Below are 16,355 nucleotides of genomic sequence, written 5' to 3'. Positions count from 1 at the left end.
CTCTGTTCTGTTCCATTAGACTATATCTCTGTTTCGGTACCAGTATCATGTTGTTTTGATTACTGTAGCCTTGCAGTATAATTTAAAGTCAGGTAGCATGACACCTCCAGCTTGGTTTTTTTTGCTTAGAATTGACTTGGCTATGCAGGCTCTTTTTTGGTTCCATAAAAAATATAAAACATTTCATGAATTTGCATGTCATCCTTTTGCAGGGGCCACGCTAATCTCTGTATCATTCCAATTTTAGTATATGTATCATTCCAATTTTAGTATATGTATCATTCCAATTTTGCTGCTGAGGCGAGCACAAAACAGAATTTACTTTAACATAAGATACAGCATTTTAAAGTTGGTTGTATCTAAAATGACACTAAAAATAAAGCCTAATTAAATTCAAATTATAGTACAGGAAATGATATCACTTGCCACTTTCTTTTTTCCCAAACTCTGACACTAAATTGTTTGACAATTTTGTCTTTTTCCTTTTATTCTGCCCTTTCCTCCTTAACTAATACATGAGTCAGATACTATACTGGTTAATAAGGATGCAAAAGTAACACATTGTTAGCGCCCTCTTTGAAGCATAAAGTCTAGAAAAAGAAAGTAGGCATGCAAGTGTATAGGTGCCAAAATGTAAACTTCGTAGCTGAGCACAATGGCTCACACCTGTAATCCCCAAGCTTTAGGAAGTCAAGGTGGGAGGATCACTTGAGGCAAGAGTTTGAGACCGGCCTAGGCAACATAGTGAGACCTGTCTCTAAATTTTAAAAAAACAATAATAATTAGCCAGGTGCATTGGTGCCTGCCTGTAGTCCCAGCTACTCTGGACACTGAGGGAGGAGGATCCTTTGGGCCCAGGAGTCCAAGGCCCCATTAGCTATAATCATACCACTGCATTCTGGCCTGGGTGACAGAGAAAGACCTTGTCTCTACTTTTTTTTAATTTTAAAAATAATAAATTTTATTGACAATGGACACAATAAGGAAAGTTGGACAATTCTTCCTGGAGGGTCAAAGGAGAATCTTTATAGAAAAAGTGATCCTGGAGCTGAGTCTTCAGAGATGAGAAGGAAGATGTTTGCCTGAAATCAAGGGGGAAATGAGCTAATTCTGCTTGTTAAGATCAGAGCAAATGAAGGTACAAAGTACAAAACAGAGGAGTGTAATTAGAGAGAATGTTAGTGAAGCTGCGGGAGGAGATAAGGCGAGAGGTACAGCTGAATCCCAGGGGTCCTCGGAAGTCACACTGAGAAACTTGGACTTCATTTGGAAAGAACAAGGAGTTATTGATGAGTTTTAAGGAAGAAATCACGTAGATTTTTGTTCTAGAAAGATTAATCTGGCAGCAGTATAGAAGCTAGGTGTTGGGATTAAAAACAAAAAAAGACAGTCCGTAGGGTTTGTCCAACTTTGATGTACATATGAGTCACCCTGGGACTTGTTGAAATGCAATCAGCATCATTTCTGGTCTGAGGACCACAATGAGTAGTAAGTAGTTCAAGAGCAATTGACTTGGTAGACCTAAAAAGATAGGCCAGAGGAGGAGTCTGAAAATCTGTTTAATTTCTGCTTGGATAACTGAGAGAATGGTGCTGCTATCCCCAAGCAAAGAAATAGAGGAGGAAAATAATTTTAGATGGAAAGAAGAGTTTCACTTTAAACATATTAAATTTCAAGTACATCCGAGACACCTAAGCAGAGATGGCCAGTAGGCAAATGGCTTTGGGGTAGGGATAGAGGAAAGCAATACGCTACAGAAGAGAGTACAATAGGAACTTTGGAGTCAGATAGACCCAGACATGAGTTTCTACTGTTATGTGAGATATGGAGAAATTATATCAACATTCTTATGCTCAATATCCTTATGTGTAAAAAGAAGCTAATAATAACTTCCTTACATGCTTTTAATAAAATGGGAACAAAACCTAATCAGTGCCTAGATTATGGCAGATGATGGACAAATGGTACCATTTCCATGTCTTTGAGGTTCAGGATAGAAAAGCTGGGACTTTTCCTATTTAAGAAGTAGCTGTTGAGAGTCAATAAGATAGTTCAGGAAACGTTTGTAAAGTAAAAATAAAGGAAACAAAGAGCTCCACTTTAGGAGGAGAGTAGCAGGAATGGTCACAGGACAGAAGGAGAAGGAGTGGTCACAGATTTTCAGAGAAAATTGGGAGAGAATGACGTCATAAAAGTCAGAACAGGGACATTTTTTTAAAAAGAGTGTTGAGTGAAAGGCACAGAGAGGCTAACCAGTGGATTTAGCATTTATGACCTAAAGAGATTTTCAAGATAGGTGTGAAAGCAAAACGGATTGCAACGGATCATTGAACAAGTCGAGAAATAAATGTAAATGATTCTTTAGGGTTATCTGTTAAAACAGACAATGTGACATTAGAAGAGGATATGGTGCTAATTTTTAGATAGACTTTTTTGAAGTTTACACTGTGGAGGACCAACTAAGGTAAGAAACCATAAACTTTAGGTGGAACCCACAGAGTATAAGTGTCTGAGTTGATTCCAGGTGGCAGATTCATAGGGCAGAGTCAGTAGAGAAATAATGTATCTCTCTGAATACCAGCTTCGAATCCATTCTAACTAGTGCCAGGTTATTTATCTTAAAATACGTAGTATTTCTTTACTCAAGAAATTTCAGTGAGTACCCCTTGCCTACAAAGGGAAATCCAAATTCCCTGGTCTACTATTGGAGGTTTCCGTGGTCTGTCTGTAATTGTCAGTTGCAACACTTCTTACCACGTCCTTTCATGCATTCTCTACTCCAGTCAAGTTTAATTGCTTTCTATTCTCCGCGCACTCTTTCCACGTACTCCACATATGTTGCTGCTTATTTTTTAAGGGCCAGCAAGAATGCCACTTCCACCATGGCATCTCCTATTAAAGCCCCAATTAAATAGTCTCTTCTCAGATTCCCTGTTTGCATTACCCATGAGATTTATAAGCTACTTATAAAACAGTAATTTCTGCATTCCTTTTTCTGCCTAAAAAAGAGAGGTAACTATTCATTTTCTACAATTCACAGTTTCCGACAGAGTGTCAGCACATACTATAGATTTAATACTGGTTATTAATTCCTTAGAGAATTCGAAGACTTAGGGCAAATCCTGTTTTTAAAAATCCCAAAATTACAAAGGATACTCTTTCATACTCAACCAACAATCAAAAGTGTAATCTAACAATATTTTCTATAAAATATTTTAAATGCTATAAAGACTATTGCAAGATAAAAGCAATACTTTTTTTAACTAGAGGGATTTAATAAATCTTAGAGAATTGCTGCTCAAGCCATGAATCAATAATTAATCTTGTAGAAAGAAGTGCAGAATATATTGCCAAGATCATAAAGTCATATTTTCTTTACTCAAATTTATAATAAAATGTCACCTTGTAAGAAAATAAATTCGTGTCAGAATTTATCAGCAACTTAGAAAATGAATAAATGTAATTCAATTTTGTATATGTAACTGACGCAGCTTCCTTCTACATATATCTATTGGGCACCTACCTTGCGTCATGCCTGCTACTAGGTACATTCATACACAGATCTTATTTACTATCCGCAACTATCATGTGAGGGAACTATGCTAGGAGCCCCATTCTATGGATTAAGAAATTTGCTCAAGGAGACTTTTAACTTGCCAAGTACTAAACAGCGAGGATCGGATCTATTAGAGCCAAGAATCTCTAGTGCTCTAAGACACTAGAATACTTTGGTCACCAAAGATTTGTAAGGACTAATTTTATTTACTCTTGCAAAAGGTGCATCCATAAAGTGAGACAAAATTAGCAACAAGCGTTGAAGCAAATGAGTTGAATGTTAAGAAGCTTAATTTTCAACTATCATAAAATACAGTTAACCAATACACCTTCTTAATCAACGTTTTAATGCATATATGGCAATTTAGCCTGAGGTGATAAAGTTTTATATAAGTGGGTCCAGAATTATTTTAACAGATAAGAATAGTTTATCATGATTATCAGCCTTGTTTTATGTGATTTATGCTTCTAAAGTACTTACAGTTATTTTAAGGAGGTTTTTGAAGTATTCTTAGCAAAATCTGCCTCTCTAATTTTTCTAATTAGCGTTATTTTCATAGCCACTCCCAAAAGGCTGTGCTTAACAATAGATCTTCAGGCCTGCTCATGTCCCTAATCGTACATTTCAATTAGTGAACCATTTCTGTGCTTTTGCAATGGTTGAGAGTTCTGCATAATGCTTTTCAATACGGCATGTATTTCACTAACTTCACTCCACCTGTCTCTGCCCTGAAGAGAATGTAAAGCAGCCTGACAATCACTGAATAATACTTACAAAGTTTCACATTTGATACAGATTTCAATATATTACGATCTTTATTTTGTCGTTAAATTTTATTAAATCGGGAAGCGATAGCTTTTCTCCCTTTGGAAGATACTACCGGAGGAAGAATCCTACACGTAGAGACTTTTATAAAAACTTGTATTCTTCGAATGTGCTATTAGCCATGAATTGATTAAAATTCTGTTAGCTTATGGACACTGACTGGATTCAAAGAAACAATTCTGAAACGTTTACCTTCAGTGCAGTCTCCTGAGAAGCACAGCTTTTCCTTTCTAACCTCCTTTTTGTGGTTTGTAGGCTTGGGGGCTAAGTCTTACTGAGAGAAGTGGTTGTTATTAGACGATTCTCCATAGGTCTCTTGTGTTTCTGTGTGTTTTCTAAGCAGAAGTATTCATTGTCTTTCTTCCATACTAGATTTTCAAGGATGTTGGAATAGCGAAGAGCTTTGGTAAAGACAGGGTCTCCTTCCAGAGAAGAAAAGCAGTTTGGTTTACTGCTCGCTATAATAATGATAATGACAGCCTACAGGGCATCAGGTGGGCTTCCTGCCCACCATCAAAGACCCAGGTTTAGGCTATGGTACCTGTTCTATAACACAACCCACTGCGTGTCCCTTGTTCTCTTCGTACCACACTTTAAAACCCGGGGCTTGGGGAAATAACACCAAAATGTGAATACTCTGACAACCGTCATTTCTGTAATAAGCTGTCTTCCATGAAGCTGCCTCGGGCCAATTTGTTAGCTTCCAGGGAAGGTGTCATGTCAGACCCTTCCCAGTTTGTGTCACCAATAACAACTTCAACACAGATTGTGCTACCTGAGTACTCACGTTCAAAAAACACAATAGTACGCGGATTTTAATGCTCCTGACAACCTGGATCGGTCAGTCTAGCTCTGCTGCCTGATTCTCCAAGACATTTGTCATTGTCCTAGGATAAAACTCAGCTGAAATGGCTTTTCCTAATGTAATTAATGATCCTTCTGTTGTCTAGTCACAGAACTGAGCCAGGTTTCCCTCCTACCAGTTCGTCTTCAAACAAAGATAATTTTTGGATGATTTTCTTTTAGGGAGTAAGCAAAATAAAATGTTTTCAGATTACATATTCCTTCTTAGTTTTTAAAATCCCTTTATTGGTGTAAAATTGACATACAAAAAACTATACATATTTAATTTCTATGCAACTTGATGAGTTTGGAGTTAAGTATACAGCCATGAAATTATCAACACAAGCTATGAAATTATCTTCATTCATAAACATATCCATTCCTTCAAAAAGTTTCCTTCTGCCCTCTTTATTATTTTTTCCCCACAGTGTCTCCCTTTGTTACCCAGGCTAGAGTGCAGCAGTGCCAGGCTCACTGCAGCCTCTATCTCCTGAGCTCAAAGGATCTTTCCACCTCAGCCTCCCAAGTAGCTGGGCCCACAGGCACACACCACCACTCCCAGGTACTTTTTGTAATTTTTGTAGAGACAAGGTTTCACCATGTTGTACGGACCGGTCTCGAACTCCTGAGCTCAAGCAATCTGCCCGCCTCAGCTTCCCAAAGTGCTGGAATTACAGTCATGAGCCACTGCATCCAGACCCTCTTTATTATTTTGTGTGTGATAAGAATACTCAATCTAAGACCTACCCTCTTACATTTTTAAATATACAACACAGTGTTTTCACAGGTCCTGCGATGTTCAGTGGCTCGCTGGGGTCTATTTGTGTTGTGTAACAGAAACTATACCCTTTGACTAACACTCCCTTGTTTTCTCCTCCCGCGGCCCTGGTAACTATCATTCAACTCTCTCCTTCTATGAGTTTGACTATTTTAGACTCCTCACATCAGTGGTGCCTTGCAGTATTCGTCTTTCTGTGTCTGGCTTGTTTATCTTAATATAATGTCCTCTAGTTTTATCCAGGTTGTCACAAATAACAAGATAGTCTTTATCTTTTCAGGATGAGTGATATTTCATTGCATGCACGTACTATATTTTCTTCATTCATACACTGATGGACAGTTAGATTGCTTGCATATCTTGGCGATTGTAAAATAATACTGCAACATATATGGGAGTGCAAATATCTCGATTTCAGTTCCTTTGGGTATATATCCAGAAGTGAAATTGCTGGATTACATGGCAATTCTTATTTTCGTGGAACCGCCATACTGTTCTCAATACTGGTTGTACCAGTTTGCATTCACACCAATAGTATATAAGGGTTCCCTTTCTCCACATTCCTGCCAACACTTTTCTGTTGAACCTTTTTATAATAATCATTGTAACCGGTATGAGATGATATCTCGTGTGATGTGATTTGCATTTCCTTGTTGATTAGGGATGTTGAATGCCTATTTATATACCTGTTGGCCACTTTATAGCTTCTTTAGAGAAATGTCTATATTGCTACAAAATGTGCAAATCCCTTTGCACATTTTCTAATCAGATTACTTGGGGGTTTTATTCTATTGAGTTGTGGGATTCAATTTTGGATGCTATTCCTCTATCAGATATGCGGTTTGCAAACACTTTCTTTTATTCTGTGAATTTACATTTTGTTGATTATTCCCTTTGCTGTGCAAGAGCCACTTTGTTTCACGTAACCCCACGTGTCTCTTTTTAGACAAGTTTTTGTTACCTGTGCCTTTGGAGTCGTATCTAAGAAATTCTTGCCAAGCCCAATGTCAAAAAGCTTTTATCCTATTTTTTCCTATTTTCTGGGCTCTCCATATGTTCCATTGGTCTATATATTTGTTTTTGTGCTCTTACCATACTGCCTCAGTCATTTCAAATATATTTGAAAACCAAAAATTGTGATGCCTCCGCCTTTATTTTCTTTTTTAAGATTGACTGTGGTTATTCAGGGCCTTTTTCGGTTCTAATATGAATTTTAGGATTGTTTCTTCTATTTCCGTAACAACAAAACAAAAATGCCATTAGTCAAGGGCATGTTAGTAGGGATTACATTTAATCTGTAGATCGCCTTGGGTAATATGGATATATTAACATAGGATGTCCTTCTGTTTATTTGTATCTTTTAAAGTTTATTTCATCAATGGTTTACAGTTCTGAGGTACCAGTTTTTCACTTCCTTAGTTAAATTTATTCCTAAGTATTTTATTGTTTCAATGTTAATGTAAATGAAAATGTTTTCTTGATTTCTTTTTGGAAATTTCTCTTTGGATCGTTCATAGTTAATTAATAGAAATGCTGCTAATTTTTGCATACTAATTTTGTATCCTGCAACTTTACTGAATTTAATAGTTCTAGTAGTTTTTCGGATTTGATTTGTTTTGTTTGTTTGTTTGAGGTCTCTCTCTCTCTCTCTCTCTCTCTCCTCTCTCTCTCTCTCTCTTTCTGTTGCCCAGGCTGGAGAGCAGTGGTGTGACCTTGCAACCTCCACCTCCCAGATTAAAGCAATTCCCATGCCTCAGCCTCCCAAATAGCTGGGATTACAGGCATATACCACCACCCCTAGCTAATTTTTGTATTTTTAGTAGAGACAGGGTTTCACCATGTTGGCCAGGCTGGTCTTAAACTCCTGACCTCAGGTGATCCACCTGCCTCAGCCTCCCAAAGTGCTGGGATGACAGGTGTAAGCCACCACACCCAGCCTTCTAGTCATTTTTCAACAAAATCTTTAGGGCTTTCTACTTATAAGTTCATGTCATCTGTGAATAGAGATAATTTTTCTTCTGCCTTTACAATTTAATTACCTTTTATTTTCATTTCTTGACTAATTGCTTTGGCTGGGAATTCCAGTACCATCTTGAACAGAAATGGTGAGAGTGGGCACCCTTGCCTTTTTCCAGATCTTATTAAAAAAACTTTCAGTTTATTGTGTATGATATTATCTGTGGGCTTTTTATATATGGATTTTATTGTGTTAAGTTCCTTTTATAATTAATTTACTGAAAGTTATGAGAGGGAGTTAAATTTTGTCAAATGCTTTTTCTGTATTTTTGAGATGATCATGTGATTTTTATACTCCATTCTGTTCGTGTGGTGTGTCATATTGATTGATTTCTGTATGTTGAGCCATCCTTGCATGCCATGAACACATATTGTTTGATCATGGAATATGATCCTTTTAAAGTGCTATAAATTTTGTTTGCTATTATTTTGTTGGGGAATTTTGCATCTATGTTCATCAGGGATATTGGCGTAAAGTTTTGTTTACTTGTGGTATCTTTGTTCAGCTTTGGTGTCAGGGTGATGTTGACCTCATAAAATAAAACTCTTCTATTTTTAGAAGCATTTCAGAAGTAATGGTATTTATTTTTCTTTAAGTCTTTGGTAGAATTCACCTATGAAGTCATCTGGTCCTGGGCTTTTCTTCATTAGGCAGTGAGACCCTCCAAACAGGGTCTCACTATGTTGTCCAGGCTAGTCTCAAACTCCTGGCCCCAAGTTACCTTCCCGCCTTGTCCTCTCAAAGCATTGGGATTACAAGCATGAATCACTGCATCCAGCCTCTCAGTCTCCTTTTTGTTATTGGTCTATTCAACCTGTCTAGTTCTTCTTGGTTCGGCATTGATGGGTTGTATGTTTCTAGAAATTTCTCTATTTTTTCTAGATTGTCCAATTTTATGGTGTGTGATTGTTCATAATAGTTTCTATGGGTTTTTCATTCTTGTGAGATCTGTTGTCACGTCTCCACTTTCATTTCTGATTTTATTTATTTGAGTCTTCTTTCTTTTTTCTTAATCTAACCAAGTATTTGTCAATTTTAACTTTTAAAAAAAAACAAGTCTTAGTTTCCTCAATTTCTTCTAAATTTTTCTTTTCTCTTTTAGTTATTGATGTGCTAATCTGTATTATTTCTTCCCTTCTGCGAACTTTGGGCTTATTCTCTACTCTTTCTATAAGTCACTAACATCTAGTCCAGTTACCATTATTATTTTGATCTAAGTAGACATCCAGTCCTAGTTTGATGTGAGCATTTCTGTATGCTCAGGGAATTATTCTAAACTGAGATCCCGGCATAATTTCAGATTTTCTCAATAACTGATTTTACCTTCTACAGAAATGGTCTCCATATTGATTGTAAATACACTTAGTATAATTAATTCCTTTTCTTCTTAGGAGACTAATTTTTACATGACATTTACTCACATTGGATTAAGTTCCTCCTAGGGTGGGATAGGCAGGGGGTGGATATCATCTTACCTTAAAAATATTTTTCACATGAATATAACTGCACCGAATATCTAATTTTTCAAGTAACCTGTGAGTTTTTTCTAGGTTAATTTTTCCACCTCTAAAGTCATCCTGAATCTTCGACAAAAACCACGTATGAAGAACAAAAAAGTTAAGGAAATTCTCATAGAAAGTCATTGAGTATTTGAAATTCCTAAAGAAACATTTGATTTACTGTACTTGTTTTTATTTTTAAAGAATATGATTAAAATACAGGATAATTATATGATACAAATATTTTAAAATACAAAATTAAGTAATTATGATGCCAGAGTAAAGGTATGGAAGGGCATAGCACAGTAAAAATACAAAAAAAATTAAAATTTGAGAAGTAAAGTCATTACTTAGAAAATACATTAAAACATTATTACAATCTGTGGCCTGAAGGCATGAACTTGAGAGGCAGCTGGATTTCAATATCACCTCTCACCCGACCTCTCTCAGTTTTAGTTCTCTCTTCCAGAAAGGTGAGCAAATTTACCCTGAATCTTAAGGAAGGTAGAAGCATTAGATGAATTCCTAATATGTCACTGAATATAGTTGCTGCTACTTAGTGTTCAATAAATAGTAACCATGACTGATAAAATTATTATTAATAGATTAGTCATATGCCCAGCTACACACACACTCAAGAAAGTGACATTTTAAGTACCATCCAAAAGCATCAAAAATACCATGCTGAGTGTATACTGGTATGAAAGAGAAAACAAAAAATTTACTTATCATAGACAGATAAGCTACAAAAACTAGGACACCTCCATACTAAGACTGAAATGACATAATGACAATTATCACTAAAATCATAAAAGGTATGGGTACAAATCATGCAAAACTAAGTTTCAGGATTGTTAGAGCAAATTTGCGAGATGTCGTTAAACTGAATCGTTATGACTTAATACAGCAAAGCTCATGTCCTTGTAAGAAAAAGATACCAGAATGTAGGTAAACTTAGAAAAGCTCAGAGCAGACATGGAACAAGCAGTTCGACTTCAATGAAGAGGATTTAAATTCAGGACTCTTCGAAAAGAATAACAGCATCAAGTACAGAGGATAACTAGGAGAAAGGAGAAGAGGGGCAGGAGGAACTTTCAATGGATATCTCGTTTCCATAGTTGTATGACCTGTAGAGCCGTTTCTCCTCGCTTAGAAGTCTCTCCCAATAGGTGCTGTCACGGGTTCCAAATACAATTAACTTTGTCCCTTTGCAGAAAATAAATTCTTGATACTCATCGGCTGTTACCACTTTTCTAGGGAGAAAGCAGAGAATACACAGTGGTCTGCTGCCTTTGTTCTTTGAAGCTAGCTCACACTTAGCCACAGAAACAGTATGCAAGATGTGGTACCTGCATTACCCTGCCCTGGAAACTTTTCAGCTTCTTCAGTTCTGACTGTCTCCACACCCACTGTTTGAAAACACAGCTTTCTCTGATGTCTGGCATTTTTCCATGAACTGCTACTGTATCTCATTTAATTTTACTATTTTATTTTAACCCCTCAAACCTTTCATCATAATGTGCTTCCAGTGCGTTTGGGCAGCTACTCTGAGAGGCTGAGTATAAATCAACACCACTGTGACTCCTGACGCTCGAAAGGGCTGTCACTCTGGAAACTGGGCTGCTGCTCTAGATCCCTGACAACATGTAACGCACACAGAGACGCACCATTCTGAAGAAGACTATTCAGGAGGCTCAGTTCTTAAAATCTTCAAAATAGGTACAGCGGGTTAGCTGGGCAGCACACTGTCAGGTGACTGTCATTTTTTTCTTTTGGTCTGAATGCCCATTGTGATATCATCAGAGGTTCCCCACTGCATAGAGAAAGATTCTTTATGACCTCACCAGGAGGCTCAGAGCTTGCCAGACTGCCTGCTTTCCTGGGGGGGCACAGTCATCTTCAGCTTGAATGTTAACACCTTGATGGGAAAAGTGTCTCATGGAATGTTTTCTTATCCTTTGAACACTCTTTATTTCAGAAGCTTTGCTTCTGTTGCAATGAATCATGGCACTTAGCGTGCTGAGCAGGAAGGACAAGGAAAAAGTCATTCGCAGACTGTTAATACAGGTACCTCCGGGGGAATTTGTAAATGCCTTTGATGATCTCTGTCTGCTTATCCGTGATGAAAAACTCATGCACCGTCAAGGTGAATGTGCAGGCCACCAACACTGCCAAAAATATTCTGTACCACTCAGCATCGACGGAAATCCAGTACTCTTGTCTCACCACAATGTAATGGGTGACTTCCGATTCTTTGACTACCAAAGCAAACTTTCTTTCAAATATAACCTGCTTCAAAATCAGCTGAAAGACATCCGAAGCCATGGTGTCATTCGGAATGAGACAGAATGCCTGAGAGTCGTCGTGCTGTGCGCCTTAAAACTGTATGTGAACGACCACTATCCGAAAGGAAACTGCAACGTGCTGAGAAAAACTGTCCAAAGTAAGGAGTACTTGATAGCTTGCATTGAAGACCACAACTACGAAACGGGAGAGTGCTGGAATGGACTTTGGAAATCCACATGGATTTTCCAAGTTAACCCATTCCTAACTCAAGTAACAGGAAGAATATATGTGCGAGCTCACTTCTTCAGGTGTGTCAACCTTCATATTGAAATATCCAAGGACCTGAAAGAAAGCTTGGAAATAGTTAACCAAGCTCAACTGGCTCTGAGTTTTGCAAGGCTTGTGGAAGAGCAAGAGAACAAATTTCAAGCTGCAGTCTTGGAAGAATTACGGGAGTTATCCAACGAAACCCTGAGAAGAATTCTACGAAGGGATCTTCCGGTGACCCGCACTCTTATTGACTGGCAGAGGATACTCTCTGACTTGAATCTGGTGATGTATCCTAAATTAGGATATGTCATTTATTCAAGAAGTGTGCTGTGCAACTGGATAATATAAAGAACTGCTCCTGGTAACGATCTCGATCTGACTCATTTATGATTCTGGGGAATAGTTATTTTCCTACTATTAAGCAATCTGTAGAGATGTTTCTCACTTAGCCAATGCACGTTTAAATAAGGAACGTGTTACAAGTGATTTTACTTGGGAAATATTTATATATAAGGCAAGAAAGTGTAAAGTGAAATGTGTTTCATAGTAGTGATCATCATAAAGACCAAGACATTTGTTAGAAACTAAAATAGTTTTACAGAATATGGGATTCCAGAAATAATATATGGGTGGCCAGGGCTAAGGCCGTGTGTGTGTGTGTGTGTGTGTGTGTGTGTGTGTGTGTGAAAGAGAGAGACTTCTGAGTTTGTTTTGAACTGAAAAGGTATACAAATGGATATCACTCCACCAATGATATTTTACATCACTCAGTTTAGTCCTGGACCATCCACAAGAGGATGAATTTCAATAACTGACGTTAGGTTTGGATTTTCCATGAAACCAACAGATACCAAAAATCTAGCTCAGATGAAGGACTATTAACACATTTGGCTACTCTTCCTTTCTACTTCCCTCCCCTCAAGAATTGGGGTTACTCAAAATCTCTGTCTTGTCTGATAACGAACATGGTCTTCCAAGACTAGACAAGCCTGACTTCCCGAACTTTTGCAGCTGAGCTTTTGGGAAGTCATCACTGGAAACACTCAGAAGTGCTTACTGGATAACATGGCTTGTGCTAAATATTTTGCAAAAAACGTTTTCATCACTAATTTGGTCCTAGTATTCTCTCCATTGTACATAAGACAAACCCAAGATCTCAAGTTGTTTACATCTTCCAGACACATAATGTCATAGTTTATTTATGCAGCTATAACAAAATACCAGAAATTGAGTAACTTATAAATAATGGGAATGTATTACTCACAGTTAAGGGGGCTGCAAAGTCAAAGACCAACGTGCTGGCAGATTCAGTGCCTAGTAAAGGTCTGTGTCCTTCTAGATGGGACTTCTTTTTTTCTTTTTTGGGACGGAGTTTCGCTCATGTTACCCAGGCTGGAGTGCAATGGCGCGATCTCAGCTCACCGCAACCTCCTCCTCCTGGGTTCAGGCAATTCTCCTGCCTCAGCCTCCTGAGTATCTGGGATTACAGGCACGCACCACCATGCCTGGCTAATTTTTTTGTATTTTTAGTAGAGACAGGGTTTCACCATGTTGATCAGGATGGTCTCAATCTCTTGACCTCATGATCTACCCGCCTCGGCCTCCCAAAGTGCTGGGATTACAGGCTTGAGCCACCGCGCCCGGCCCATAGATAGGACTTTCTAACTGTGACCTTCATGGTGAAAGGGGCAAAGCAGCTCTGTAGAACTTATTTTATAAGGGCACTGATATCATTCATGAGGGCTCCACCCTCATGAGCAATCACCGCCTAAAGTCCTCACCTCAAAATACCATCACTTGGAGACTCAGTTTCAACATCTAAACCTTGTGGGGACAGAATCAGATCATGCCAGGTAGTGGCAAGTGTGTGTGGCTCATGCTCCAGGTACAACAGTACCCCAAGGAGGCCTATTCATTATGAGTTCTGGACTCTGATGTACAGGGACTTCAGCAAGCATCCCACCTTAAAGGACACCCTAGAAGAAATGGAACTTGTAACGGCTGTTTTCTAGCCAGAGCATGCCACCTATGCGCTCACCCTATCACTGTTCCTAGCAATGTTACTGACCACTGGTATCTGCTCTTTCAGTAAATTCCAAATGTAAACCTCTGTAACAAGATTACAGAAAAGCAGTAAGTAGGCCCCATCTTCCAAGTCTGGTTTACCTAAGAAGCAAAGTATTTTGTATTTTGAATTCAGGTGCTTGAAAACCAGTTATAATTCTACTTATTAACATTGGAACAGACGAGATCCCATGCAAGAATTTCTAAAGCTCAAACCTCCCCAGCTGGTGATTCTTAGAGAATCTCAGGAGAACTACCTGGGGTTTATCTTTAAAAATACACATTACTGGGGCCCATCCTAGGATTCTAATTTAGTAGGCTGGGAAATCTACATTTTTATCAAGTATCAGAGATTACTGTGATGCATAAGATTTCAGGGCCACATGTTAAGAAATGTGCCCTAATCTTAAAATAGCATGTCCTGTGCTTTCTATTTACTTAATTAAAATTTCCCATAAACCTTAGCCCAATGAAGGCCATTGCTTCTACTTCACTGCATTTACTATGCACAGATCAAGGGCAGGACTTACCATGTAAAAAAGGTAAAAACAAACTTTCTAAAGAAAACCAGAAAAGAAATTGCTCTCATAGCACGAAAATACAGCCGTCTGGTGAATTCTTAAGCAACAATTTGAATTGATATTACGGTTTTACGTGTACGTGTTGATTTTTCAGATCACTGCAGATTAGGACTCAATGGTTTGTAAATTGCAGAGGCATTTAGCCCCTGTTCTAACATCGGGGTTTTTAAAAATAATATTTATTGATAATTCTGAATATAAAAGTCATATGTACAAATTGCAGAAAATGCTTAAAGCACAAAGCCCATTTTATTCTGTGGCCCATTTTCTTCTGTCCAATTTTATAGGACTGCTTTAAATAGTAAGAATAGACAAAATATAAACATGCGTATCTTGTTCTTTTTTTATAACACATCTATCATAAACATTGCCCCATGTCATTAAAACCCCTTGAGCACATAATTTTAATTATTTACATAACATTCATACTGTAGATGCCATAACAAGACAAACCATTTTTCTTTTCATATATAATTTAAACTTTTAGCATTTTATCTCTGTTATTCATTATGCTATGATGAACATTTGTTTGTCCACATCGTAGATTATTTTCCTTGAGATAAATTTCTTAAAACTGCATATTAAAAAGACATGCACATATTAATGGTTAATATATATTGCCAAATTGCTTTTCATGAAGATTGTGACAAATTTCTAATCCCATTAGTAGCATTAAGAGGGTATCTAGCTCAGCACAGTAATCTTGATCATATAATATCCCCTTTTTTTAGATAAGCAACAAGAAAAACTTGAGACAATACAAATCAGAAAAAAAGTAATTTCATTAACTTATACTTCGTTATGTCAAGAGCTTTCCCACAAGGATATTTAATTTGGCAGTTATTTTCCTTATATGGACATTGGCAGAGCCAGGGAAATGCAGTTACTGCCTGTTCCCTATACCTCTCTCTGTCTTTTCTCTTTCTCTGTCCTCTTTCTCTTTCTTTTTCTCTCTTTCTCTTTCTCTCTCTCACACACCCACACACACTTAGACCTACACTCCAAGCACATACATCCACACATGTCTAGGCATATACACGCATAAAAATATTTCAGATTGAGAAGTCACTGTGTTCACTCCCTCAAATCCCGCTCCCAACAGGAATATAAGCTCCATCAGAATGATGATCTTGTCAATTCCACATACCTAGTCCATTATTGTCTGTCATATGGCACGTACTGGAATGAATGAATGAATGAACAAATGAATAAGGATAACAAAGATAGGAAGCACAGTAGGTTTAACTGGCCTTGAGATTTTGTACCCACCGACACCTTCTGTCCCTTAGGAGGCATGCGTTCCACCACAGATTCCCAGTGCTGATGTTATAACCCCTTACTCCAAGGCAGTTCATTCCCTTCAGAAACTGCCATTGGTCTTCTGCTGTGATGGAAACCTTCCCTTTCTTCTGATTCCAAATGGTAGGAGAGTCAGGTTTAAGAAAATCTCTATCAAGTTTAAGAAAATCAAGTTCTTCAAAAGTCATACATTTCTTTTCATTTTACATTGATTACATTTTACATGATTCTTCATCAAAGATTTTCTTCCTTGGAGGCTCAGAGAGCTAAAGGAATGACCATAACACGTTCTAGTCAAGCACAGGTCCATAAGGAGACTTACATCTGTCACACCCCA

General features: G+C 37.8%; 2 protein-coding genes and 1 non-coding gene across 4 annotated transcripts in view; 1 reads left to right on the top strand and 2 right to left on the bottom strand.

Annotated features, from left to right (window-relative positions):
* PLCZ1 (phospholipase C zeta 1) overlaps positions 1-11,265 on the bottom strand; it is a 54,629-nt gene extending 43,364 nt beyond the window's left edge. For both annotated transcript variants that reach the window (XR_013522257.1, XM_035255234.3), the window contains exons 1-3: positions 11,186-11,265; positions 10,624-10,771; positions 9,495-9,618 (exon numbers count right to left, since the gene is read on the bottom strand). Coding sequence is in view for 1 of the 2 variants with exons in the window: in XM_035255234.3 (XP_035111125.2) it covers positions 9,495-9,618; positions 10,624-10,634 (135 nt within the window). In the remaining variant the exon portion in view is untranslated. The remainder of the gene's footprint in view (positions 1-9,494; positions 9,619-10,623; positions 10,772-11,185) is intronic.
* Positions 168-275, bottom strand: LOC118144601 (U6 spliceosomal RNA). The gene has a single exon (XR_004729369.1). It is a non-coding gene; the product is annotated as a U6 spliceosomal RNA (small nuclear RNA).
* A 114-nt stretch (positions 11,266-11,379) lies between the features above and the next one.
* Positions 11,380-12,462, top strand: CAPZA3 (capping actin protein of muscle Z-line subunit alpha 3). The gene has a single exon (XM_002752106.6). The coding sequence runs from the start codon at positions 11,523-11,525 to the stop codon at positions 12,420-12,422; it is 900 nt and encodes a 299-aa protein (XP_002752152.3). The 5' UTR covers positions 11,380-11,522; the 3' UTR covers positions 12,423-12,462.
* Positions 12,463-16,355: the final 3,893 nt, after the last annotated feature.

This window comes from Callithrix jacchus, chromosome 9, assembly GCF_049354715.1.
Source record: "Callithrix jacchus isolate 240 chromosome 9, calJac240_pri, whole genome shotgun sequence".
In the NCBI taxonomy this organism is placed as follows: Eukaryota; Metazoa; Chordata; class Mammalia; order Primates; family Cebidae; genus Callithrix; species Callithrix jacchus.
The sequence above is the reverse complement of the archived record's forward strand: the minus strand, read 5'-3'. Positions and strand labels throughout refer to the sequence as shown.

Coding starts and splice junctions, on each gene's coding strand:
- CAPZA3 (XM_002752106.6), top strand. CDS start 11,523: ATGGCACTTAGCGTGCTGAGCAGGAAGGACAAGGAAAAAGTCATTCGC.